Genomic DNA, 25,722 nt, shown 5'->3' on the forward strand with positions numbered 1-25,722 from the left:
GAGCCACCTGGAGGGACCGGGCAGGGCAGCCTGGGAGGGAGAAGGGGGCCGGGTGTGAAGGGAGGGAGCAGGGGGCAGCTGGGGCAGGTCACAGGCAGGTGGGGGGCAGGCGGTCACTGTGGCTCAGTAGCCCTGCGACTGGTAGCCCTGGGGCTCGGGCTCAAAGGCGCTGGCTGGCTGCTGGTAGGTGCCGCCCATGCCGGCAGGGTCTGGCCCGGTGCTGGGCTCCACGTAGGGGGCGTAAGGCATGCTGGAGTCCTGGCTGGGGTCCATGTAGTCCTGGGAGAAGAGGGCCGAGTCTGCGCCAATCTGGTACCTCTGGAAGGCCAGCACAGCCTGGCCCGCCTGGGGACGGGGGTCGGCGGGGACAAGGACAGGCGGGAGGGGATGGTTAGGGGAGAGACAGACAAGAGCACTGGGTTAGTAGAGGTTAGTCCACAGGACACGGGCAATAGAGGGTTAAATATCCTCAAAACACAGAAGATGAAACCATGCTTGACTGGGGAGGAAGGAAGGCTGTCCTCGCAGCCAGCCCAGAACCACACTCTCTAGCCACAGAGAACTTCGGAAATCACCTGCCCTATGTCCCCTAATCCCAGAGGTCACTCTGGGTCAACAAAAATTCTAGAGTCTTCATTTTAGAGTGTTAAAATGCCCCCAAGGCCCACAGCACCCTTCTCAAAATGTGTTCTTAGGGAGTTAGATGGAATGGAGAAAAAAGTTTTTGTTGGGACAGAGAAATGTCGGCATCTCCTAAAAGCTATTCTGTCTCTCTTGCAGTTAGGCACAGCCATATGACTAAGTTCTAGCCAATGGGTCACCCCCAAGTTCTTTGTCCCACCCTTTGACCTGATGCCTGGAATGCAGGTGTGATAGTGGGCGCTCTAGTTGTCATAATGGGCCATGAGGTCCATGAGCCAAATTGTAGGGATGGACGAAGCCTGGGTCACTAAAGACTTCTGGAGCCACTATGCCAGCCCTGGACTGTCTTCCCAGACTTAGACTTTGTTTAAACCACTGTCATTTGTGATTTCTGTCATTTGTCACTGAACCTAATTCTAACTGAAATGCTTCACCAAACAAGTTTGGGAAACTGAGTTAAATAGAAGAATATAGGACTTGTCAGAGCTTTGACTAATGACAAATGTATGCTGGGATCCCCAAGGGGAAAACTATGGCAAGCAACATTTGCCAACCTTATCCAACCACTGAAGCCCTTTTTTCATAGGACCCAGTTGGGAAAGACTTGTCTACCGCATAAATGCATAGGTGGGAAATTCTTTTCCAGTAAAAGCAGCTACATTGTTATGAAGGACAAGGACACTGATCACACCAAGCTAGGGAATAAATTAAATCTGTCATTAAACGACAATGTTTAAAAGTTTACACTGAAAGCCTTCTCCAGAGACCTTCCCAATCCAGGTAATCTGCCTGTGATGGGAAAATGCTAATGTTCTACATACCCTTGTTTTGGGGCTGGGGCTGGGAAGACTGAGGCCTAGAAAAGGGTGGCCTCATGGCAGTCAGTGCCAGAACCCAGACCTGAACACAGGGGTCCTGCCCCTTCCCAGGCCACAGCCCTCCCCATCTCCTTCCTTTTGATCAGCCTGCTGACAAGGCACAAAGTCAACCAGGAACCCAAGAGGGTCAATGGGTGAGAAGCAAGGGCCAGGGGCCTGGGAAAGGCAGACCAGGCCTCAAGGAGGTGGGCTGAGGAAGTTAGGAGTGGCCCTCCTATATTTTCCACTATGTTGGTACGAGGTCCTGGCTGCGAGGACGCTCAGATGCAGGAGCCTGGAGTAGCAGGGAGGTGGAAAGTCCCCCCTGGGGTACCGGCTACGTTGTCAGCACCCTTGAGCCATCAGTGAGCCCACAAGAGCACACGGGGAATGAATGAATGAATGAATGAGTCCCTGAGAGGAACTTCTGCAGACCTGGTCCCCCCACAGCTCCCTGGCTCCACTGGTGTCTGCACTGAGGCAGAGGCCTGGAGCAGATGACCTCTGCAGACCCTTCCAGGGAGGGGCCTCTAGCTACAGGCACCTAGAGCTATATCTGTGGTCACTCCTCCATCCCCACTGAGTCAAGGCCTCCCTTAGCCAGCCAGTTCAAAGAGCCACAGACAGGAGCCATGGAGGGGTGTGGGCCCCTGCTGGACTGGGGTGCAGAGGTGAGGCTGGGCGTTCTGTTCAGAGCCCAGGGACCTGGTGGTCCACTTGGCCCTGCTTCTTCAGAGCAGGCGCACTCTCTGTGGCATTTCCACCGTGCAGTGCTTTGCCCTGGGGGCCAGTTTGTATTCCAGGGCAGCAGAGGGAACCTGTGTAGAAATGGGGGCCAAGGTCCTTTGGAAGAACAGCAATTCACCACACGGGAATCACTCCCAAAGTAGAGATTATGAAGGTGTCCTTGACTCCTTGGAGAGAATGAATGAATGAATGAATGAATGAATGAATGAATAAACAAAAGAACCTACATTTATTGAGCATCTCTGTGCCGAGCCCTGTGTCAAGCTTTGTTTCATCTGTGCAACAGCCCTGAGAGGTTGGTCCATTATCACTCCTCAGTCCAGGGAAGTAGACTGAGGCTCAGAGAGGTGCACAGGTCTGCCCAAGGTCACAAAGCACACGAAAGCAGAGCCAGACCATGAGTCCTCTGATGTCCTGGGCCAGACCCCCCTTGGCAGCCAGCCTCCATGGGGACTGGAAAATCGGCCTTCATGTTGCAGCCATGGGATGGGCTCTCAGCCCACAGCTCGGCACCCTGACAGCCCATGTGTGGAGCCACCTCCAGCCCTTCTACAACCTGTGCAGTACATTTGGGGGAGGTTTCGGTTTGCCTGTCTTCGCCTCCCCAGGCTGTGGGCTCCTGGGGCCAGGGACCACATCTGATTCATCACTAGGCACAGAACAGTTGCTCAATAAATGTTTACTGAATGAACAGACACATGAAGAATAAACAAAGGAGGCAATGAGTGAATGGTGAGTCTTAACTGGCCCCTCTAGCCAGCTTTCCACTGCCCTACACGCCCTGGCATCTTGGCCGGTCCAGGAAGTGGGCTGCCCCCCAACCTTGCCACTGGGCATGATTAGGGCTCCCTGCCTCTGGAAGCCGGGAGGGCCTACGGCTGTGCTGAAGTGGGAAACAGCGTGCTGTATTCCTCCTGGAAGGTAAGGTCCTTGAATCTCCGCACGGCCAAGGCTGCGGTCAGGCTCTGCCAGGAGAGAGCAGGGGTGAGGCCAGCGGGGAAGAACAGGGAGAGGCAGAGGTGCCAGCAGGGAGGCTGACTTCAGTGGGCTGGTGGGCACCTGTCAGTCAGGCTTTCAGACCCACCCCTGGAAGTCCTGGTGTCCAGTCACTCACTCCTCCTCTGCAAGCCCCGCCCCCAAGAGAAAAGGGATAGCCAGGAGCCCTCAAAAAAGGAAGAAGTCTAGGACAGGCCCAGGAGGGCAGGGGGGACAGGGAAGGCTGGCTGCAGCAAGGCTTCACAGGAGGGGTCAGGACAGCTGGAAGGTCTGGAGGGAAGGGGGCACTGTCAGAGGGGAGGCGAGAACCCTTGGGATGTGGGAACGGAGCCTGTATAACCCCAGATATCTGCAGGAGGGAGACTAGAGAAGAAAAAATAAATCGAGAGGACCTGGAACCAGTGGGAAAGAAGGACCAGCCTTGCTGTCATGCTGATGGGTGCTCAAGACCACTCGGTCTAGAGCCTGCAAAGGGGTGACCTCTGGCCAGTGGGGCCCAGAGACATGCTTTTTTGGACCCACACAATATGTTTTCTTAAACTTGAACAAATTGCTAACACATAAAGATGAGATTTCTCATAGAAATTCAGACTTCTGGGCTCCCTGGGAAAACAGGAAGACCTGGCCTCTGTGGGTCCCCATTACTGCTCAGAACAGGGGCCGGACAGAGGGTACCCTTTTAGGATGGTGTCCACATGTCACCCGGTCCGCTCACGCCTTCTCACATCCTGCCTGCCCCGTGGCCATCTGCGTTTGTGACACACCCCACAGCAAATCCAATCTCCCCACTTTACAGATGGGAAGACAGAGGCCCAGAAAATTAGAGGCAGCCCCACGATTTGACCCAGGTCTCCTGACTCTCAGCTTGGGCTCCTTCCCCGCCTTGAACCTCAAGGCCTTATCTTCCCATCTAGGCCTCAGCTTTGTCATCTGTAAAAGGGGACAGTAAATACCTACCACCCAACTATTGGAGTGGTTGGGAGGGGAGTCCATTACCACAGGAATGGTGCTCCGCACCACAGCCAGGGTCTGTCACCACCGCCTGACTGTCTTTGCTGGACAGTCTCCTTCCTCAGGGAGCAGCTCCGCCATGAGCATTGAGGAGGGAAGCAGAACAGAGTCCATGGCTATGCTCAAAAGCCGCCAGCCCAGGAGCCTGGCTGGGGCCGGCGAGTGTGGGCTGGGTGGGCGGTGTACTCACCCACGTGAAGATGGAGAAGAAGGAGAAGGCGATGGCAGCCCGGGCCGCGTCTGTCCCTTCATTCAGCGGGTTGTCCTCGGGCTTGGAGACCTGCCACTGGTTGGCCAGGTAGCAGAAGCCCACGAACCAGAGGAAGGCCCAGAAGGCTGGGGTGTGCACGGGGCCAGGCGGAACGCCCACATGGGGAGAGAGGGCGAATAGGGAGGAAATCGGAAACCGAGGAACAGGGGCGGTTCAAGATCATGTCTCCCACGCTCCCCCAGCCCCAAAGGGAGAGGAGGTGGGGGTCAGAGCGGGGAGAGCACAGGGAAGGCGCAGGCGAAAACAGAGAGGCCGGTCAGATGCAGAGCGGGAGAGAGACCACAGAAAGGAACCAGCCAGGCCGGGAGCAGACCCAGGGAGGGCCGGGCAGTGAGAGGGAGGGAGAGACAGAGGGAAGGAGAGACAGAGAAAAGTCAGTCAGCCTCGGCCGGCGTTTCTCTAACCTCAGCCAACACAGATTTCCTGGCTGAATCCCTGACTGACCCACAGTCCACCCTGAGGCCTGCAGCTCTCTGGGAGGAGCGTCCACCCAACCCCGCACCTGACTGCAGCCTCCCAGAGAACTGGGCAGGGGAGGATGAGGGGACGCTGGGGCCAGCAGCCTCACAAAGCCCCGAGGTTAGTGAGGGGCCCTCTGAGAGCCGAGGTCTGAGGAGTTTAGTGGTGTGAGCCTTGTGGCAACAAGATCTCTGGGTGCCCACAGTCTATCCATAGAAGTCCAGAGCTGCTCAGGATAAAAAGCATGTGTGCGGGGGGCGGTGCCTAGAGCCCAGCCCCTCCCAGAGACACTGCTGGGGAACCCTGGGGCTCCATGGAACAAATTTGAGAACCACTCATGTCATTCTAGTTCCTTCAAGTCTAAGGGACCCAGTGCCTCACTGCCTGCAAGCCAGGTACATCCTGAGAGTCCTGGGGCCAGGAAGTGGGGGGAGGCCCCAGCCAGACACCTGAGACCACAACCCTAGGCCAGTGACACCAAACCCAAGCACCCTCCAATCAGTCTCTCAGAACTCATGGGGACAGAGGCCAGGGTACTTCTGCCAAAGGCCATTTCTGAAGGGCAAGGGTGGCAGGTCACGGCAGCTCCCCAGCTCCAGGTCCTGACCCACCCGGGGTACCTACTGTGTGCTAGGGCCTTCAGCCATCGCCTTGCTTACTTCTCACGGGGCTCCACCCGGGAAGGGGCCAGAAGAGGCCACTGAAAGAAGAGGTGACTCCTCTGGTCGTTGTGCTCCCCTCCCCGCATGAGATGTGGGCTGTTCTGGGGTTTCAGGCCCAGCCCTGGTCCCACCCTTCCCTGCTGCCAGCCCTGTGACCCCAAGTCTGTCCCTTCACCCACCTGCACCTCAGTTTCCCCATCTGGAAAATAGGGAGGAGGGTGGCAGCTGCCTCCCAGGTGTGCGTGAGGATGAGCAGGACCACGGCCGGGACAGCCCCCTGTGGACTCTGTTGTGCTGGGGTTGGGGGGTGCCCACTGGGATGGGGGCTCACCCGAGACACCGATGTCGGACAGGACGGCCTTCTTACGGTCCTTGACACTGCTGATCTGCGGGAAGTACACGTCCAGGGCCAGGTAGAGCAGGCAGGTGAGGAAGGCAAGCACGCCCACGGTCACGCCGTAGCCGCAGGCATTGGGGTTGCGGTTGTAGATGCAAAACTCCTCGCTCTCCGAGGGGCTGTTGAGGTAGCCCTCATTCACGATGGAGGCGAACACCACGATGGAGAACACCTGCGGTGGCGGGGGAGGGGCAGGGGCAGGCGTGAGACCCCTCCCAGTACCAGCCCCAGGGGAGGGGAGGGCTGCCAACCCCCTCGGCCTGCTGCCGGCCTCTCTGTGAGCCCTCTTCACCCCAAACAGCCACAGGGCCGAGCCCTCTTCACCCCAAACAGCCACAGGGCCGGTGTTAAGCAGGCATTTCAGAGGGCAGGCCCAGAGAGGGAGGGGAACTTGCTTGGGGTCACACAGCACAGGCAGGGTCAATCGCCTTCTTCTTCAGCTGCAGGCACTGAGGACCCTCCGACCACAGATGTGGCCCCACTCCCCTTCCAGCCAGGTGCTGAGAGGTCTTCCTGGGCCCTGATACCACGGTTCCTCTAGGACTGGACCTGGCCTCCCAGAAGAAGAGGTCTCAGCCCTCTGGGTGGTGAACTGCCAAGCCAGCAAGCCCCCAGCTGATTCCTCCAGATGTGGGCACGTGCCCAGCCCCATTTTGTGCTCCCCTCTGCTCTGCAGAGCCATGGGCTGTTCTGGGGTCTCAGGCCCTGTCCTTGGTCCCACCCTTCCCTGTTGCCCAGGCCCTGACAAGTGGAAAGAATGATAAATGAAAAAAATACAACAGTCATAACCCTGTCAATTACAGAGCAACAGGTCAATTACTTGCAGGACCCCAAGTATAACATGTGTTACCTCCTTAAGTGTGCCCAACAACTTCCAAGACAGGTCTATTTCAGCTGGGCTGGCAGCCAGCAGAGGTGGTCCTCTAAGACCCCACCTCCTGGTATTCACACATTTGTGCAATCTCCTTCCCCTAGACTGTGGGCTGAGCACACGTTTGTGCAATCTCCTTCCCCTAGACTGTGGGCTGAGCCTAGCGATTTGCTTCTAAACAAACAGAATATGGCAAAAAGTGATGGGATGTCACCTGTGCGAGGAGGTTACAAAGACCTGGCCTCCATCGTGCTCACCCTCTCTTGACCCCTCTCACTTGCTTGCTCTGATGGAAGCAGCTGCCAGGTTTTGAGCTGCTTTATGGAGAAACACACGCAGCATGGAACTGAAAGAGGCCTCCAGTCAACAGCCAGCAGGGAACTGAGCCCCGCGGCCCACAGGGAACGAGTCCTGCCAGCACCATGTAAGTGAGCTTGACAATGGATCCTCCCTCAGCCTTCAGATGAGACCGCAACCCTGGCTGACACCATGATGTGAGAGGCAGTGGCACCTCGCTAAGCAGATTCCTGGCCACAGAAACTGTGAGATAACAAATGTTTGTTGTTTTAAGCCACTACATTTTGGGGTGTCTTGTTACATAGCAGCAGCTAACGAATACAATCAGCATCATCGGCGTTTTGCAGATGAGGCAGGAAAGGTATAGGTATTGGTTAATGTGCCCAGAGTCACACAGCTGGTACGTGGCAGAGCTGGCTTCAAACCCAGGGACCTGACTCTGAAGTTCATGCTTTTTCCTCCTACCTCCCGCCTCCCCGGAAACTATGATTATGAGGAGGCCCAGACCCAACTGACAAACACACAAACAGGAAAAGAGAACCTCAGATGTGGCCTACAGTGAACTTGAGGTGCAGGCTGCAGAGGGTTTATTGTCCATTTTCCACTTCACTTTGCTTTCCAATTTTTCTACAATAAGGAACTAGAATTTCAATATGACCCAGATGCATTTTCGTCCTTAGCTAACATCTAGGATGGGAAGTGACTCCAGCGCAGGTGTGAGAAAAAATATAAGAAGCATCATTTTATAAATTGTATCTTTTTAAGATGTCTACACTTTACATGGGTTTTATCATGTACTGGATATATTAGTGTAGCAGTAATATATATAAAACAAATCCACATTTTTTATTGAAGTATAGTTGATGTACAAAATTATTAAGTTACAAGTATACAATATAGTGATTCACAATTTTTAAAGGTTATATTCCATTTACAGTTATTATAAAATATTGGCTATAGTCCCTTGTACAATAAATCCTTGTAGCTTATTTTATACGTAATAGTTTGTACCTCTTAATCCCCTACCGCTATACTGCCCCTCCCCACTAGTAACCACTAGTTTGTTCTCTGTATCTATGAGTCTGCTTCTTTTTTGTTATATTCACTAGTTTGCTGTGTTTTTTAGATTCCACATGTAAGTGATATACAGTACTTGTCTCTCTCTGTCTGACTTATTTCACTTAGCATAATACCCTCCAAGTCCACCCTTGTTGCTGCAATAGCAAAATTTCATTCTTTTTTATGGCTGAGTAGTATTCCATTGTATATATACACAATATTTACCACATCTTCTTTATCCATTCATCTGTTGATGGACACTTAGGTTGCTTCCATTTCTTGGCAACTGTAAATAATGCATGAACGTTGGGTGGCATGTATCTTTTCAAGTCGGTGTTTCTGTTCTTTTTAGATATATGTCCAGGAGTGGAATTGCTGGGTCATATGGTAGTTCTATTTTTAGTTTTTTGAGAAACCTCCATACTGTTTTCCACAGTGGCTGCACCAATTTACATTCCCTCCAACAGTGTATGAGGGTTCCCTTTCCTCCACATCCTCGTCAACATTTGTTATTTGTGTTCTTTTTTTTTTTTTTTTTGCGGTACACAGGCCTCTCACTGCTGTGGCCTCTCCCGTTGCGGAGCACAGGCTCCGGACGCGCAGGCTCAGCAGCCATGGCTCATGGGCCCAGCCGCTCCGCGGCACGTGGGATCTTCCCGGACCAGGGCACGAACCCATGTCCCCTGCATCGGCAGGTGGACTCTCAACCACTGCGCCACCAGGGAAGCCCTGTGTTCTTTTTTAAAAATATTTATTTATTTATTTTATTTTGGCTGCACTGGGTCTTCATTGCAGCATGCGGGATCTTTAGTTGCAGCATTTGGACTCTTAGTTGCAGCATGCATGCAGGATCTAGTTCCCTGACCAGGGATAAAACCCGGGCCCCCTGCATTGGAAGTGTAAAGTTTTACCCACTGGACCACCAGGGAAGTCTTTATGTTCTTTGTGATGATAACCATTCTGACAGGTGTGATATGATATCTCATTTTTGTTTTGATTTGCATTTCCCTGACAATTAGTGATGGTGAGCATTTTTTACGTGCTTGCTGGCCATCTGCATTTCCTCTCTGGAAAAATGTCTATTCAGGTCTTCTGTCCATTTTTTAATCAGGTTGTTTTTTTGATGTTGAGTTATAAAGCTGTTTATATATGTTGGATATTAACCTCTTATCAGTCATATCATTTGCAAATATTTTCTCCCATTCAGTAGGGTTGTGTTTTTGTTTTGTTCATGTTTCCTTTGCTGTGCAAAAGGTTTTAAGTTTAATTAGGTCCCATTTGTTTATTTTTGCCTTTATTTCCTTTGCTTTAGGAGATAAATCCAAAAAAACACTGCTATGATTTATGTCAAAGAGTGTTCTGCCTATGTTTTCCTCTAGGAGTTTTATGGTTTCCAGTCTTACATTTAGGTCTTTAATCCATTTTGAGTTTATTTTTGTGTATGGTGTTAGGGAGTGTTCTAATTTCATTCTTTTACATGTAGCTGTCCAGTTTTCCCAGCACTACTTATCGAAGAGACTGTCTTTTCTCCACTGTATATTCTTGCCTCCTGTGTCATAGATTAACTGACCATAGGTGCGTGGGTTTCAAATTTACATTTAATGGGAGGACTGATTCAAAAATTTTTCCTGAAGGACGGCATGAACTAAGGTTTGGAGACCACTGGTTCATGACACTTGTGCTAACAAGGATTCTGACCCAAATGTCCATCAATGGATGAATGGAGAAGTAAGCTATGGCACATCCATACAATGGAATATTATTCAGCCATAAAAGGGGCAGAGTTCTGATATATGCTGCAACTAGATGAACCTTAAAACAGGTGAAGAAAGAAGTGAAAGAAGCCCAGACACGAAAGGTCAGTATTATGATTTCTTTTATGTATCATACCCAGAATGGGCAAAACAGAGACAGAAAGCAGACTAGAGGTTACCAGGGGCTGGGGGAAGGAAGAATGTGGAGTGATTACTTAATGGGTATGGGGGGTATTTATGGGGTGATGAAAAAGTTTCAAAACTAGACAGGTGGTAGTTGCACAACATTGTGAATCCACTAAATGCCACTGAACTGTATACTTTAAAATGGTTTATTGTGGGTAATATGAATTTTTCTGCAATTCAAAAAAAAAAAAAAGAAAGGATGGGGGGTCTGTGTCCTGGTTCAGCCATGGGCACTGAAATGGGCAGTGGTGGCCTGTGAGCCACACATTTGCCAATCCTGATTTGGGAATGTACATGTCACCTCAACCTGCAGACCAGTGCAGGCCTCCTGGCACACAGCTCTGCCTGGTCACAAGCTCTGCATCTTCACAATCTCCACATGGAGCAGCAAGGGCAATTCGTACTGCCCCCAATTGACAGAGAAGGAAAACTGAGGCTCAGAAAGAGAAGGTGACACTGTGGTCAGGGTACAGGCTGAACTTGAACCTAGGTCTCTTGAATCTCAGCCCTACGCTCTCTTCCACCTGACCAAGCTGACCCTCAGCCTCGGGAGGTGGGCCCTGAAGCAGGCATGACCCTTTATTTCCAGAGACCCAGGGGAGCAGTAGGAAAGCATCAGTGTGACGGGAACAGGCCGTGGGACTGGAATGGCAAGTCTGGTGTTCAGGGGCACAGGAGGGGGCAGGCACGAAGTCCAGAATTCAGAGCAATTGTCAAAGGGACCCCTGGGCTACTGACAGCCCAGACAAGCAACACAGACACAACTGGGAGACAAAGGCGGGCTCTGACAGCCAGCCGCCTGGGCCGTGCATTACACAACTCCAGGGACCGCCACTCACACAGTCCCTTGGGCTTGTGCACCAAGACAAGTCCAAGGCTCCTACCAGAAAACTGCCAGGTTGGGAATCTGAGGCCCAGTCCCAATATCATCAGACATCACCAATCCAGCAAAATGGAAAAGCCTCTTGATTAGACAAGAGACTTCAGACACTGAGGAGTCACACAGACCTGCTGGATTCAAATCCCAGCCCTGCTCCTCATGCTGTGTGGCCTCAGGCAAACGACTTAACCTCTCTGAGCCTCAGATTGGTCCTCTGTAAAAATTAACCTTCCTTCCAGGGCTGATGGGAGAATTACACACAGGTACACAGAGCACAGCAGTCAGGACTTCGTTCAGGGTTAACTCCCTTCTCCAGAGGCCCTGGGAGAGAAGACATGCTCCCTGGGGGCTGGAACAAGGGTGGACCCCTTCCCTAAAGCAGGCTGAGTGGAGGGGTGGGGGCAGCAGGTGGGCGGAAGTCTGGGCTTTGGGGACAGCAGAGGAGGAACCATTAAGACGGGCCCTCTTGGGGGACAGGTGCAGGGAGTCCTCAGAGAGGCCAGGAGGAAAGTGCTGGTGAGGACATGTCCCCAAGAGGGGAAGGAGCAAGATCAAAACAGCCTCCGAGGGACCTGGCGGGGCCACGGAACTGGCAGAGCTAGCGTGCCAGCTCCCTGCAGCCAGTCCTTCAGGCCCCGAGCTCCCCGCCCTCCTCTCCGCCCACGGCTCCCTCCTGCAGACTTGGGCCTTGGTCAGGCATTCATCACAGGTCACAGGCTTCTCAGTGCCTTGCACTGTGCTGGGAGGGGGCGTCAAGGGGGACCGCGTCCGTGGAGCCCCTGCTGTCAGGGAGCTGATCGTCTGGAGGGACAGGAGTGAGGGGGTGACAGGAGTGAGGGGGCGAGAGCCTGGGTCAGATTACCTGGGCTTGCTGAATCCGAACCTGGCCCCTTGTCTAGCGGGGTGACCTTGGGCTTAACCTCTCTGAGTCTCAGTTCGCAACAACAATAGCACCTAAACCACTGACATTTTGTGAGGAATAAATGAGGTCCTACGTGTAAGGAAGAGCATGTGATGCAGAGTAAGCATCCAAAAAATGCCAGACTGACACTAAACAAGTGGAATAGATAATTGAGGCAATGACCCACGGTGGCAAGTGCTGGGAAGAAGTGGCAGTGATCAGGGAAGGGAGCCCTGAGCAGTGATCTCTGAGCTGGGTCAAGAAGGAGCCAGCCCTGCACAGATCAGGGGAAGCGTGTTTCAGGCACAGGAACAGAAGGGGCAAAGGCTGAAGGTGAGGGAAGGAGCTCGGCTGGAGCAGGGACCAGGGAGCTGGGGCTGGAGGAGGCAATGGGACAGGAAGCGGCAGGGAGGGCAGGGCCTGGTGGGCCACAGGAACATTGGATTAAATGCAGTGAGAAGCCACAGGAGCAACGAGATCTGGGTCTATGGATCATGGTCCCCACCCTGCAGAAGGAAGGTCACCTAAGTGCCCCCGCCCCCAATCCCCGGCCCTGGGCCTTCTGGACACAATCCAAGCTTCTAGGGCTGGTGGTCAAGGTCCTCTAAGTACCCGCTCTGCCCACCTCTCCCGGGGCCTCCCTTCCCTCCACTTCCCACCAGCCACCTACTTGCCCACCTCACACCCCCGGCCCTTTCCACTGTTTTCTTTCCGTAATATTCTTTCTACCATGTGGTAGGTGCTGGGCTATAAGTAACTTTTCTGATTATGTTGGGTGGCGGTGGGGTGAGCTGCCCCTCTGCTGGGCATGCACTACCCAGGGAGCTGACCGCTCTGCAGCCACAGGGACCCCTGCCTCCAGGGCCTGGGAGGCCACATCTCGGAGGCCAGAGAACTGGGGCTTGCTATCGGTTGTTCATTCATCTGAAAGTATTTCTAAGCACCTAGTATGTGCCAAGCCCCGTGCGAGAGGCTGAGGGGGCAAGGTCCCTGTTCTCATCAGGGAGAAAAACAGCTGAGAAACATGTACAAAAGTCCGGACAAGTGTCCCGAAGAAGCATCAAGCAGGGCAGGAGGAGACAGACTGGGTGAATGGGGGTCACTGATGTAGTGACCTTTGAGCGGACGCCCATATGCAGAAAGGCAGAGCCATGCAGATATTGGGGAGAGACATTCCAGGGAGAAGTAACCACAAGTGCAAAGGCCCTGGGGTGCGAATAAGCTTGGTGCCTTGAGGAGGGGCACAGGGTGTGGCTGGAGCACAGTGAGCAAGGGGAGGTCTCCAAGGTAGGCAGGGGCTGGCCCCCAGGGCCTGCAGGGGAAGGCTGAATTCAGGAGTCACTTCAGGGTTAAGAGCAGGTGAGTGATGGATCCGACTTAGGTTTAAGAAGACTCACCCTGGTCATGGTGGAGAAAAGACTGTGGGGCGAGGGTGAAAGCAGGGAGACCAGAGGGGCTAATCAGCGCCCAGGCGAGGGACAAGGGGGCAGGGCTGGCATGGGCAGCGGGATGGGGTGAATTAGTGGGGGCTGAATGTCCTTTGGAGGTAAAGCCACCAGAATCTGCAGACACTGGCCTGCTGCGGGGAGCAGGGCAAGAGCAAGAGCAGGTCGGGGAGGGGCTGGGCTGGATGAGAATTGGGAACAGAGGTGTCGTGCCAGGTTCCCTGAAGGCTGCAGGGCCAGGGCAGGGAGCCACCCCTGGACCAGGCTGAGAGTCTACAGATGGAGAAACTGAGCCTAGGGGAGGGGAAGCAGCATTGCCAAGGACACACAACAAGGCCCTTGCAGTCTCACCACACCCCCTGCAGGACCCTCTGGGCCCCAGGTTAACTCCTCCATTTAGCTGCAGTCTCCCCACCCCGAGTGGGAGGGAGCCTCCCAAAAGCAGGCCCAGGCCCCATGTTTCTGTTCCAGAGTCCAAGGCAGGAGGAACGGGGACTCCCTCAAGACCCACGATGTGACTGAAACACATGCTCTTCACTCCACAAGGTCCATGGCCTTATTCTCATTTTACCCACGTCCAGGGAACTGCCCAGGTCCCACGGCTGTTTAAGGGTGGATGGAGTATTGACAAAAATCCAAGGCCGGTGCCCTGTATCGGGCGGCCTCTGGGGTGACATGCCAAGGCCAGATCGGCAGGGATGGCAGGGAGCACGCAGAGCAGCCACCAGAGAACCGGAAATTAAACCACAATGAAATTCTATGCTGGCCCCAGTGGCAGAGGCATGGGAGGGAGCAGCTCACCCCAACAAGCAGATCTGCTGCAGGGGCCGGAGATAGGTCTGCAGAGGCAGAACCAGCAGCCAGGAAACAGGAGAGGATGGAGGGTGAGGGCCTTGGGAGGTCCTCAGGGGGGCCACTGGTCACAGGCAGGCACAGGAAAAACCACCTCCCTCCCTTGCACTAGAGAAAAATGTTTAAAAAAAAAGCATCAAGGTAAACCAGGGCAAGACTCTGTTTTTTTCACCATCTTTATAATCCAATCCTGAGTCTTAAAAAAACAGATTCCAGATGGAACTTAGAGCAGAGCTATCTCCAACTCAGAAAAACAAATCGAAGGAATCTCAGCATCTCAGGCTCCTGGATTCAGAGACACACAGAAACAGAGACCCCAGAACTGCTAGACCCTGCCCTGGCCTCACATCTCTCCCTCTCCCACCCCATGACTCAACCATCCTAGAGGGCCAGCATTAGCAAAGCCACAGGCTGTTTGATAATTTCACCCTAGCTGTTCCCACCTCCCAGAACACCCTTCCCCACCTTCTTCATCTTTCAAATAGGAACGAACTCCTTCCCACCCTTCAAAACCCTGTTGGGAGGTGGTGACTTGCAGCTGCCTCCTGGGACACCCTCCTTCCCAGTCACTCTCGCCCACCCTAACCCTGCACATACTCCTGCTTGGGATTCATCTACCGGTCTGTCCCCACCTGGCCCACCCTCACCTCCGACCCTGAGTCAGCCCACAGCCTCTGCAGGGGCCCTGCATCCACTGGGAGGGCTTGACAAAAATCATCTCATTTAATCCTCAACAAAACCTTAAAGGAAAAAAGTAAACCTAAAAACACCCCACAGATTAGGAGATACACACTACTATGTACAAAATAGATAAACAAGGTCCTACTGTAGAGAACAGGGAACTATATTCAGTATCTTGTAATAACCTATAACGTAAAAGAATCTGAAAAAATATATATATACACCTATATGTATAACTGAATCACTTTGCTGTATGCCAGAAACATTGTAAAAATCAACTACACTTCAACAGATAAACAAAAACAACAACAAAACGTCCACCCCCACAAAGCAGGCTTACTTAGCCCACTCCAGCAGAGGGCAGCTGAGGTTCCATGAGGCCTGGACTCTGGCCAGCCCACGGCCGGATGACCCGGAGCAGGTAAGCATGGTGCCGGGCCTCCTGCCTAGGCCTGCCCCCGGTCCAGCCCCATTCCAGAATGTGAGCCAAACCTCGACCTTCAGCTGCCTCCCCGTGAAGAAATGACTTCCAGATCCCAGACTCTAGGACCAGCACGAGACCCAGGAGAGACAGCTGCTGTGCCGAGCCTGTCACCTCCCCACAGTGCAGGAGGGGCCCGGCCCACTTTTCTCCACATCCGCCCAGAGAGCTGGCAGGCTGTGCCTGGGCCAGTGCTGGGCATCAGGCTAACTCGGGCTCCAGGGACAGCTGGGCCCAGCCAGCATCAGGGGCAGGTGGGGACAGAGGTCCCTGCTGTTCTCAGGGAATTTCCCAGAGGCCTGGCTTTAAACATCCTTAGGCACCTGCTGAGTCTTCCCCCAGACAAGCTGTCAAGAGATGAGGTCAGGAGTCCACAACCCTCCGGTCCTGCCAGCTCCGGATGGCACCTTCTATCTACCTCACCCTGTACAGGGACATCTGTTCCCCAGACGGGTGGCTGGGAGGAGTCCCTGGTCCCTGCCTCACGCTGCAGGCAGCCAGAGGACCCGCTCACTGGCTCTCCACTTCGCGGCATCGGCTACTGTCCACTTCCAGGCCACAGTGTTGCTTGCCTGACTCAGGACAGCCTCCTCTCCCACCTCCTCCAACCCATCTCCAGACGGGCGCCAGGGGGCACTCACCACTCCCCCAACTCTCACCAGTCCCTCCTGGGGCTGTGGATAAAGTCCAGCCCCGAAGAAGAAGACAACGATGGGCTGCTGGTCTCACCTCTGGTCTCTCCCCGCCCCCTCATCCATCTGCACACTGGCCCCCACTCAGCTGCTCAGACCCCAGAGTGGGCGCATCCTTGAACCCCATCCAACCTGGCACTTGGGTCTATTTCTTCATCCTTCCCCAAACAACTCTCAATTTCCTCCATGCAGCGCCACCCCCCGCCCCTGTGCCGGTCCAGGCCACCATCACCTCTTGCTAAGCGGTGACAGCAGCTTCCCAGCCTCTGTGTGCCACTCCTGCGCCCCTGTACCATCCACTTCACTGGGGCTGAAAAGATCTCTCTAAACTGAAGTCAGATCGTGTCACCGCCCCCCCCACCGCTGCATCCCACTCACCAACACCCGCACGGTGAAATCCCCCTCCCCACCCCAACCCCCAGGGTTCTTGCCTTCCTCTCAGCCTCCTCTCCTGCCACTCCCTCCTAAGCTCATTCCTGCCTCAGGGCCTTGGCACTGGCTGTTCCCTCTACCTGGGATGCCTAGAGTTTCCCAGATCTTCCAGGCTGGCTCCTGCTGGTTCCTTCTCAACATCCAAATCTCAATGCAAGCCACCTCCTCAGAGAAGCTCTCCAGACCTGACTCCCAATATTCTCCAATACCCCCATTTATTTTCTTGATAACCTCATTACATATTTTTTTCTTAGTTTTTGGTTCAGTTGTTGGGTGTATGTCTGCACTCCAGACCCAGAGGGAGGGTCAGGAAAGGCTTCAAGGTGAGTGAACAGCAAGCCTGATAGATGGGCAGAGGCATAGGCAGCACGAGAGAGTTGGGAGAAAGACTGTTCTCTCCTCAGCATCCTTGGCTTGCACACCTCTGACCACAGGGAGCTCACTCCGTAACAAAGGGCTGAGCCCACCTTCCTGCCGGCATCCCCATGAAGTCCTCAACCTGCCTCCTGGGCCCCACAGAAAGAGCGGACAAAGAAACCGGCAGCCGGGCGTTTGAGGGATGAGTCAGGCTGCAAGGGCCCCCCTTCACGGGAATGGGCCCTGCCTCCCCCCGGCTCACGTGAGGGAAAGGGCCGAAGCCGACGCAGGGGCGCGTGACGGGCACTGGGGGGGCACTGGGCTTCCTCAAGAGCCTCGTGCAGAGCCGCAGGGCGGGGCAGGCGGGCTCCCTTCTCTCCTCCCAGGCCCGGCCCGGCCACCACCTCTGCAGCCTTGGAAGCAGAGACCTGCTGAGGATTAGGCAGTAATCTTCCCGCAAGCTGTCTCCGCGTGCTCTCCGCAGTGGGGGTGGGGAGTGGGCTTGCTGGGCAGGGGCCCTGGCCCCGTGGCACTGAGACTCGCTCGACCTGGTGATCTGAAGGCTCCCCTGTCTTCTCCCTCCCGTGGCTGCACAAACACCAGGAGAGCAGGGAGCCCCCTTAGAAATGGGGAAACTGAGACCCAGCCCTGAAGACTGGAGACTTGAATAGGGACGGTGGGTGGACGCAGGAGGACAGAGCACTGCAATTCCCAGCCTCATTCACCCGCGTGTGAGCCATGACAAGACGCCAGGTGCCGTCTCGCACTGGGGATACGACAGTGACCTGACAGACACGGTCCCTGCCTCCCAGAGCTTACAGCCCATGGGGCGTGGGGGGGGGCAGCAGCCTCTCATCACCGCCCTGCCGCGCCTCTCGGCCTTGGCTTTGACCTTGGCCTTCACCCGTGCTGCTCCTTCTGCTTGGAATGTCCCCCCTCTCCGTCTGGCTGGCCCCATCCCTCCCACCTGTCCCGAGCCCGGCTGAGCCTGAGTGAGCGTTCCCTCACTCTAGGGCTTATGCTCATCTCCATATTTTAAGTGGTTTCTCAGCCACATTTCCTGCCACTAGACTGTGAGTCTCGCAAAGACCAGGCACATTAAAGAGAAGGCGGCAGTCCCACGGCTGTTGGAACCAACGGAACCAACGGGAGGACGTACGAACCCCTCACTGCACCAGATGCGGCCGTGAGAGCCATTAATAACAATTGGCCACAGGATTTGGCAACGTGAAGGTCACGGATGATCCTGACGAGATGGAGAGGTGAGGGCGAGAGCCTGAGCAGGGCGCAAGTGAGAGAAAACTGGGGGAGAAACACCAGAGACGGTGACCACAGACAAGTCTTCTGCAGGACCAGAGGCATGGGCAAGGGGGTGGGAAGAGCTCACATTTGTATAAGCTGATGGGAAAGAGCCAGAGTGGAGGATGGAGGCAAGGGCGGAGGGAGGGAGGGAAGGAGGGAAGGAGGGAATCTGAGTCCTCCAGCAGGTGAGAGGGTGCACCTGGTGGACCCTGCGAGGCTGGCCTGGCCACCAGAACAGGAGAGAGCCTGGGGGAGGGGCGGGTGCGAGGAGGCCAAGGGCGGATGCAAGCAGGGCTTTGCCAGGTGAGCGCAGCGATGCAGGGGGGCCAGAGCTGGGAGCAGGTGGGTGAGACCACCAGGGAGCCCAAGCTGGCGAGGGGGGCGGGGAGGATGGGGTGAGGGCCAGTGCACAGAGGGAGTCCCAGGCCAGGGACCGTGTGCGAGGCAGAGCACTGGAACGACAGGATGGGTGGGGAGAGGCGGACGCCTGAGTTCTCGCCAGGAACAAGGGCCAGGCCCAGGGCACACCCAGTGGGAGTGGCTGAGGCAGGGAGGACAAGACTGTGGGAGGCTGAGAGGCCAGGGTGTGAGAAGGATCACGGAAGCGGGAGCTACAGTCAGCAGGACGGAAGGCAGGGTGGTGCTGAGGGACAGGGCAAGTGACCTGGGGCTGGCTTGCAATGAGGGGAGTGGCTGGTCCAGTGCTGCGATGAGATTCAAAGCTGGGGGAGAATGGTCTGGAAGCAGCCTCAGGAGCCGGGAGGACTGTGTCCCATCTCCAGGCCCCGTGGAGGGAGGGCATGAGGCAAAGAACAACCCCCAATGAGAAGGCTGCTGGGGAAGCCGGGTCTGGGGGCAGTGGGAAGGCCAGGTTACAGTGCAACTTACAAAAGGTGTCAGGGATGCTCAGAGGGGGGCCCAAGATTTGGGGAAGACCATGTCCTCTTGACCCCTGGACCCTGAGTCATTTGAGGAGCCGGGATGGTTGGGGTTCCCAGGTAATGGCTTTCTGAACGGTCTGGGCCTGACAGCCTGCGACTCTCCCAGCCACCCCTTCCCCGCGGTCCCCCTCCCCCCACACCATCTTCCCAGGCAGAGGTGGGGTGAGCACAACTCCCTCCAGGAAGGGAGGGCTACCCTGCCGGCGCCAGCTGGCACTGTTCTGCTCCTGCAGTATGGATCTGGGGCCCAGGCTCCCCCTGCAGGCCCCCGCAAAGCATCAGGGGTGTGGGAGGCTGGTCCTTGACATCACTTCTTTAAATACTGACCAGTCCCCCAGTTCCCAACCTACAATCTACTAGGAGCAAGAGTAGCACTTGTTGAGGGTGGAAAGGCTGGGAACCACCAGGCCAACCTGTCTTCTCCCATCTGATAGATGGGGAAACTGGGGCCCAGAGAGCACTGGCGTCTTGCTCACGTCACACCGCCCGTCAGGGGTGGAGTGGGCGCAGAACAGGGACTCAGGCCTCGGGCCCCCGGCACTTCCTGACGCTCCGCCCTGCCTCGTTCTTCCGGTGTAGGTGCCAAATGTGGCGCCGTGCCAGCTCTGCCATCTGCCCTCTCCCTTTCCTCCCTCCTCCCCCTGGCTCTTCCTCCTCTCTGCCCTCCCTCCCCAAGCCTTTGTTCTTTCTCCCCAGGCTCAAGCCTGCCTAACAGCTCTGCACAAGTGGCCCTGCGGGGACTCCCCATGTGGCTGGGGACTCCCCATAGCAGGAAGCAAGGGCCATGCCCTGGAAGTCAGCCATGGGCTGCAATCCCAGGAGCTCCAGTTAACCTCTCTGGGCCTCAGCATCTCACCTAAAAAAGTGGGGGTAATGAAACCCATTGGACAGGGATGTCATGTGCCTAGAGGAAGGAATTGGATGGCAGGCCCATGATACATCCATTTTCACAAACCGAGTCCGCCCTGAACCCAGGCACTCCAAGCCCACGTTACAGGTGAGGATTTTCCAAGGTCCCTCTCTGGCGGCCCTGGTCTCGATGCCAAACCCAAGACTCCTCAAGCTCCCACACTGCCCCAGGACACGAAGAAATGCCCAAGATGCAATCAAAAACCTATCATCCACGTCTCCTTGTCCTGACTGTCTCCCAGGCCTGAGAGAGATGGACCAGCCAAAGGTCAGTCACAGGCAGGCGAAGAGGTCAAGAAGATTCTGAGACTGTCAGCGATACACGCCAAAGGAGCACAGGACATGCCTGCGTGGACCCAGCTCCCTGAGTAAGTGGCAGGGCCTTGCCCGGTGCTGGGAGAGGACAGGCTAGACCATACCACACATTTCCTGCTGGGCCTCCTGCCCCCAGAGCCCTCCCCAAGCCATACCTCCACATGGCGCCGCAGGGAACTTCCGAAACACACCTCTTCTCTGCTTAAAACCCCTCTCTGAGGCTGTCCATGGCCCTCTGTTGCAGCCCAGCTTGTGAAACTGGCATCCAAGTCTGACCCTGGGTTGCCCCCCCTGCCTGCCCCCCACACCCGGGGTCCCCAGGAGCTCAGCAACGTTTCTAAAACCCACTCAGACCTTGTGCCCCCAGGTGTTTATTTATACATGTTGTTCCTCCCACCTGGAATGCACCTCCCCCCCACCTTCTTTATTAGGACCAACACAGGGGTCACCTCCCCCTGGAAGCCCTCCACGCCCCCTGGCAGAGGTACCTACTCCCCACTGGATTTCCTTCTTGTTGCGTTCCAAGCCTTCTGGATGGTGCCCGTCGACTCAGTTCTGTCCTCGCTGGACTGAGAGCATCTCCGGTGGGACACACAGGCTGGCACCGAGCAGGGACTTGGTATTTGTGGAATGAATGAATGAATGCCAGAGCTGGCCAGAGGCTCTGTCTCCACCCTGGACCCATTTCACCCCAGCCCCTGAAGGCTCTAGAATTTCTATGTGGGACAGCTAGAGTGTGGCAATCTGGTTGGGAACGGAGACAAGGGGTCTCATTTTGAAGCTGCTGGGTTTGCAAAGCAAACTCAGCATTTTTTTTTTTTTTTTTTTTTTTTTTGGCTGAGCCTCGCAGCATCCGGAATTCCCAAACCAGGGGTTGAATCCGCGCTCCCTGCAGTGGAAGCGCGGAGTCTTAACCATTGGACCGCCAGGGAAGTCCCGCAAGCTCAGCTCTTATACTCAGTGTTTGCTTGGAGTGATTGAGGGGGTCTGATAAAAGTGAGGGTGTAAAACCGCTCACTCAAGCCACTCCTTGGTGCCACTGCGACTCAGACAGGGAAGCCACGGGGAGTACAGTGAATGTGGACCCGATGGACTGGATTGAAACTGCGGCTCTGACAGTCCAGGGCCCAGCAGCTCTGTCTCTAGTCAGTAGAGAAGTCACCTCCAGCCTGCCCCTTACTTCTGTCATGCGAGGGATGACACCCACCCTCCTTACAACATCCTGAGTGTTACAGCCAAAGCCCTTAAGAGATCAACCTGGAAAACGGCAAAATTTCAAACATTTTATTGTTTTATTTTTGCCAAAACAGAGAATTTAAAAAAAAGAAAGAAAGAAAGAAAAAGAAAACCTCTCATCTACCAGCGCCAATATTCTTTTCCCATAGGTCATTTCAAAGCTCTAAAAGGATGTAAATTCCAAATAGAAGGTGGTCCTTTATATGAAATCAGCTAGCTCCCTGCTGAAACTCCACTTCCCCCCACCTGGCTCCAGGTAAAGAAAGGGGTCACTGACAGGCTGCAGGATCGGGGCAGGATTGGGCACCTCTGACCCAGCCCAGCCTCCGCTTTCTGATGGGGAGACAGAGGCAGAGGGGGTGGCCACAGCTGGTGCCAGATCTCCTGGTCCCCGGCCAGCACAGCCCACCTCCCCGCCAACCCAGGTCAGGGGAGGCAGCTCTGAGCTCACCCTGGACGCTGTCCCAACTTAGCCATCACCTCCTCGCCCAGGGCAGGAAGGGTCCAAGTTGGGATCTGCCAGAGGGCTCACCAGCGCCCTCCCCACCTTAACCCTCAGGGTCCATTCCTCAATTCCGAAGTGAGTAATCACCCCCCACCCCAGGTGTGTGTGGGGGGTGGGGGGAGGTGGTGTAGGGCACACAGGGGCAGAGAGGAGCTGAGAAAGCCTCAGTCAAAAGATAAGGGGTCCTGCAGGCCTGGGGGCTCAGGTTCCAGGGTAGGTCCAGGTTTGGTAACTCCCTGAAGCTTACATGTTTGGGGACCCACTTCAAATAAACAAATAACAGAAAAAAGATCTTTCTCTTACAAATTTTACAAAATCGCAAGCCCAAGTGCTCACGTTGTTAGGGCCCTACAGGGTGGCAGAAGGGGTCTTGGGGAGCACAGGAGTCCTGGATAGAGTGACCAACAGTCTTGTCTGTCTGGAACAGGGGGGCCCCCAGGACACGGGGCTTTCAGTGCTGAAGCCAGGAAAGTTCTGGCAAACCAGGGCAAGCTGGTGCTGAATGCTCAGGCTCCATTAGCTCGAAGGTGAAGCTTAACGCCAGCCAGACCCTGCCTGCCAGACCCTGCGGTGAGCAAGCAGAGGGAGCTCCAGGGAGGAGGGCAGGTGGCCATGTGCGTCCACTACGTGCCCCCACGTGTTAAAATGTCTCAGCACATCACGTGTTTTTGAAAAAGACTGGTAGGAGATAGCAGCCCTCCCTAAGTGGTGAGATCAGATGTGCTTCTTTTTCCAATTTTTTTTTTTTTTGGTGAAATACACACAACATAAAATTTACCATCTTAACCATCTTTAAGCGTACAGTTCAGTGGTACTCAGTACATATGTATTGTTGTGTAACCATCACAAGTGACTTATGTTTTCCAACAATCGTCAGGTATTACTTCTATGATCAGAAAAAAACCTATATATTTTTAAAAAGTTCAATCAGCCTGTATCAGACACCTCTGCTCATGCAAAGGTAGTGAGCAGGGCTGGGAGACTGTTGGGGGCCTCCGGGAGGATTTGGACATTGGATGGGGGTTGACCCAGATGACCCTTATCCTTTCCAACCTGAAATCCCAGGACTTCAAACTCTTCCTGATCCAGGGGAAGCACTGTGCTTTGGAGACAGGAAGATCTGGGTTCAAATTTTCCATCTGCTACTTACATGCTCAGTAACCTTGGGCCTCTCTGAGCCTCAGTTCCCTCAAGTGTGATACAGACTGTGGGGGGAACTAGCCAGGTAATGGTGAGAACAGCCCTGCATACAGTGGGTGCTCAGTGACTTTTTCTCCCTTCTGCTTGGAAAGTCCTCCCGGCACCTTGATATGCACACATGTAAACCCTCCCCATCCTTCCAGGTCCAATTTGACATCGCCTTCTCCAGGAAGCTTCTCTGATTGCTCTCCTGGTTTTGCCGGTCTCTGCCTGGGGGTGCCTGGCTCACTCCCCAGGGGGAATGTAGGCTCCCTGAGCACTAAGGGCTGCGTCTGAGTCACGCCGCCTTCCCTCGGAGCCTGGCCAACTCAATAAAGCTTTGCTAAATGAAGCCCTCACCAGCAGAAGTGACCCAAGCAGACAAAATGCCCACACCCACTCACAAAGCCAGTGACTTCACACTCCGGGCCGGCGGAGGGGAGCAGTGCACAGAGCCGGCCCACCTCATCAGGCAGGTGTCCCCCAGAGCTCTACCTTTGCCAAGGACCTGCCAGGGTCTCTGGGAGACAACACACGGATGAATGAACTCAGCACCACAAACCCTCCTGGATGTACCCAGGGTGCCAGGCCATGTGCCAGCACCGGGGACCCAAAGACTAAAGAATAGGGCTTCCCTGCCCTCAAAGAGCTCCCCATCTGGTGGGCACTTGAAAAGAAGGGGTTTAAACGTGGCCACCCTTCCTGTGGCACCAGAGGGAAGTTTTAACATTTTTAGACAAAGGAAAGGTAGCTCCCTTTCCCTCTGGGAGGCCAGAGATAAACACCCCAGATGTCCCACACATCACACCCTTATATGGCCCTGAAAATCCAGGAAGTGAGGGAGCCTGAGCACCCCACAGCTGGCTTTAGGCTTAGCCCCCTGGGGTGGCTGACAGGGCCCCTGCCCAGCGTCCCCAATCCAGGCCTTTCTGATCTAGGCCCACAGGAAGGGGCCCCAGGCCTGCAGAGGCAAGACCCTCTAGTGAGGGGGTCTGGGCAATGGCCAGCAACCCTAGGGAGCCCCAGACACCCCTCCCCAGACAGCAGCAGGCCTCCTTTCCCTGGGGTGCTGCCCAGGTCATGTGAACCCCTCCCCGTGTGCTGACTCTGTCCCATCCTCCTCTCCCCGACCCCAGGTTTGAACAGGGACCCCCCACTCAGCTCTCTGCACTGAGGGATCCTGCCCTCGCCAGGCTGGAGATCCAGAACGGGCTTCTCTGCTCTTCCCTGTGGGCAGGGGACCTCTCTCCCGCCCTCAAGGCCCACGGCCCTCCTCAGGCATGCAGGTGTCTGCACGAATTCAGAAAATATCCGAGCCCAGGGAGGTCTCAAGGAGGCTCCTCCCACCTCGCTACAAATCGGGAAACTGAGGCAAGCGAGAGGAGGTGACGCTGCCCACCTCGGAATTTAACTCCTCACTTTCCATGAACATTTCTCGGGTGGCTTCCAGCCCAAGGTCACGCTGCCGAAAGGCGGTTCCCGTGGAGAGAGCCCAGGTATCCGGCTCCCGGCGCGTCGCTCCACAGGAGCCCAGCTAAGCCACAAAAACCCGGTTTCCTACCCTCTCCTTCTTGAACGTCCATGGCAAGAGCGCGTGCACCCCACGAAACGATTCACGCCCCGATCCACCCCCGAATAAAGGCCACCTGAAACCAGGGTTCCGTCCCCACGGTCGCCGGTCCGCCCAGGCGGCCGCGCTCAACCCGAACCGCGAGGCGCCAGGTCGCGGCCTGGAGGTCACCGCGATGGGGGGCGGGGTGGGGAGAGTAAGAAGTGGGGACACCGGGAAGCCAGGGGTCGGGGAGCAGGCGCCCCCGCGAGGGTCGGGACCCCCGCCCGGAGCCCGGGAAGGAGGGAGGGGCGGGCGCCAGTACGCCGGCCGGACGGCTCCCCACCCGCGGCCGCACCCGGACAGCAGGCCCGGTGGGGTTGGGGTCCGTCCGGGCGCGCAGCCCTCGCCCGCGCCCCCACCCCGCCCCACCCCCTGCTTGGCCGGGCCACCCAGACGTCCTTACCCAGGACACGACGCGCAGGATGGTGTGCGGCTGCCGGACCAGGGTGTAGGGGTCGAAGGCGCCCCCGGCTTTGCCCGCTCCGTACGCACCCCCCTCCATCGTGGCTGCACCCGTGCGGTGCACCCCGCTCGGCGCGCTCCGCCAGCCCGTGCGCGTGCGCGGCGCCCCCGCCCCCTCCCCTGCTCGCGCGACCGGCGAGGTCGAGGGCTCCCGCGAGGGGGCGCCGTAAGCCGAGGGCGCCGGGCGGGTGGGCGCGGCGCGGCGCGGCGCGGCGCGGGCGGGCGGGCCACGCGCGCCCTCGATCGCGGGGACGCGGGTGCTGCGGAGCCGGCGGGGGGCGCGCGTCGCCGGCTTGTTGACCTCTTTGCTGAGTAGGGGGGACGAGGAGTG

The 25,722-nt window shown here is 55.8% G+C and overlaps 1 protein-coding gene across 2 annotated transcripts; it reads right to left on the bottom strand.

The window, feature by feature from the left end:
• Positions 1-25,486, bottom strand: SYNGR1 (synaptogyrin 1). Of its 2 annotated transcripts, none has more exons than XM_081249491.1 (4): positions 25,333-25,486; positions 5,977-6,214; positions 4,444-4,589; positions 1-345 (listed from the first exon to the last, which is right to left on the bottom strand). In XM_081249491.1, the coding sequence occupies exons 1-4, from the start codon at positions 25,429-25,431 to the stop codon at positions 124-126; spliced, it is 705 nt and encodes a 234-aa protein (XP_081105617.1). In that variant the 5' UTR covers positions 25,432-25,486; the 3' UTR covers positions 1-123. The 2 variants fall into 2 exon arrangements, with proteins under 2 accessions (XP_081105617.1, XP_081105616.1); XM_081249490.1 differs by lacking the exon at positions 1-345 and adding an exon at positions 2,908-3,211.
• Positions 25,487-25,722: the final 236 nt, after the last annotated feature.

The sequence above is a fragment of the Mesoplodon bidens genome (genome assembly GCF_964165515.1).
Source record: "Mesoplodon bidens genome assembly, chromosome: 11".
NCBI lineage: Eukaryota > Metazoa > Chordata > Mammalia > Artiodactyla > Ziphiidae > Mesoplodon > Mesoplodon bidens.

Excerpts from the sequence above, each read along its gene's own strand:
- SYNGR1 (XM_081249491.1), bottom strand. The coding sequence starts at position 25,431 with ATGGAGGGGGGTGCGTACGGAGCGGGCAAAGCCGGGGGCGCCTTCGAC. Across the intron at positions 6,215-25,332 it reads TCCTGCGCGTCGTGTCCTGG|GTGTTCTCCATCGTGGTGTT; the intron begins GTAAGGACGTCT and ends CCGCCACCGCAG. Across the intron at positions 346-4,443 it reads TCTTCTCCATCTTCACGTGG|GCGGGCCAGGCTGTGCTGGC; the intron begins GTGAGTACACCG and ends CCCCGTCCCCAG.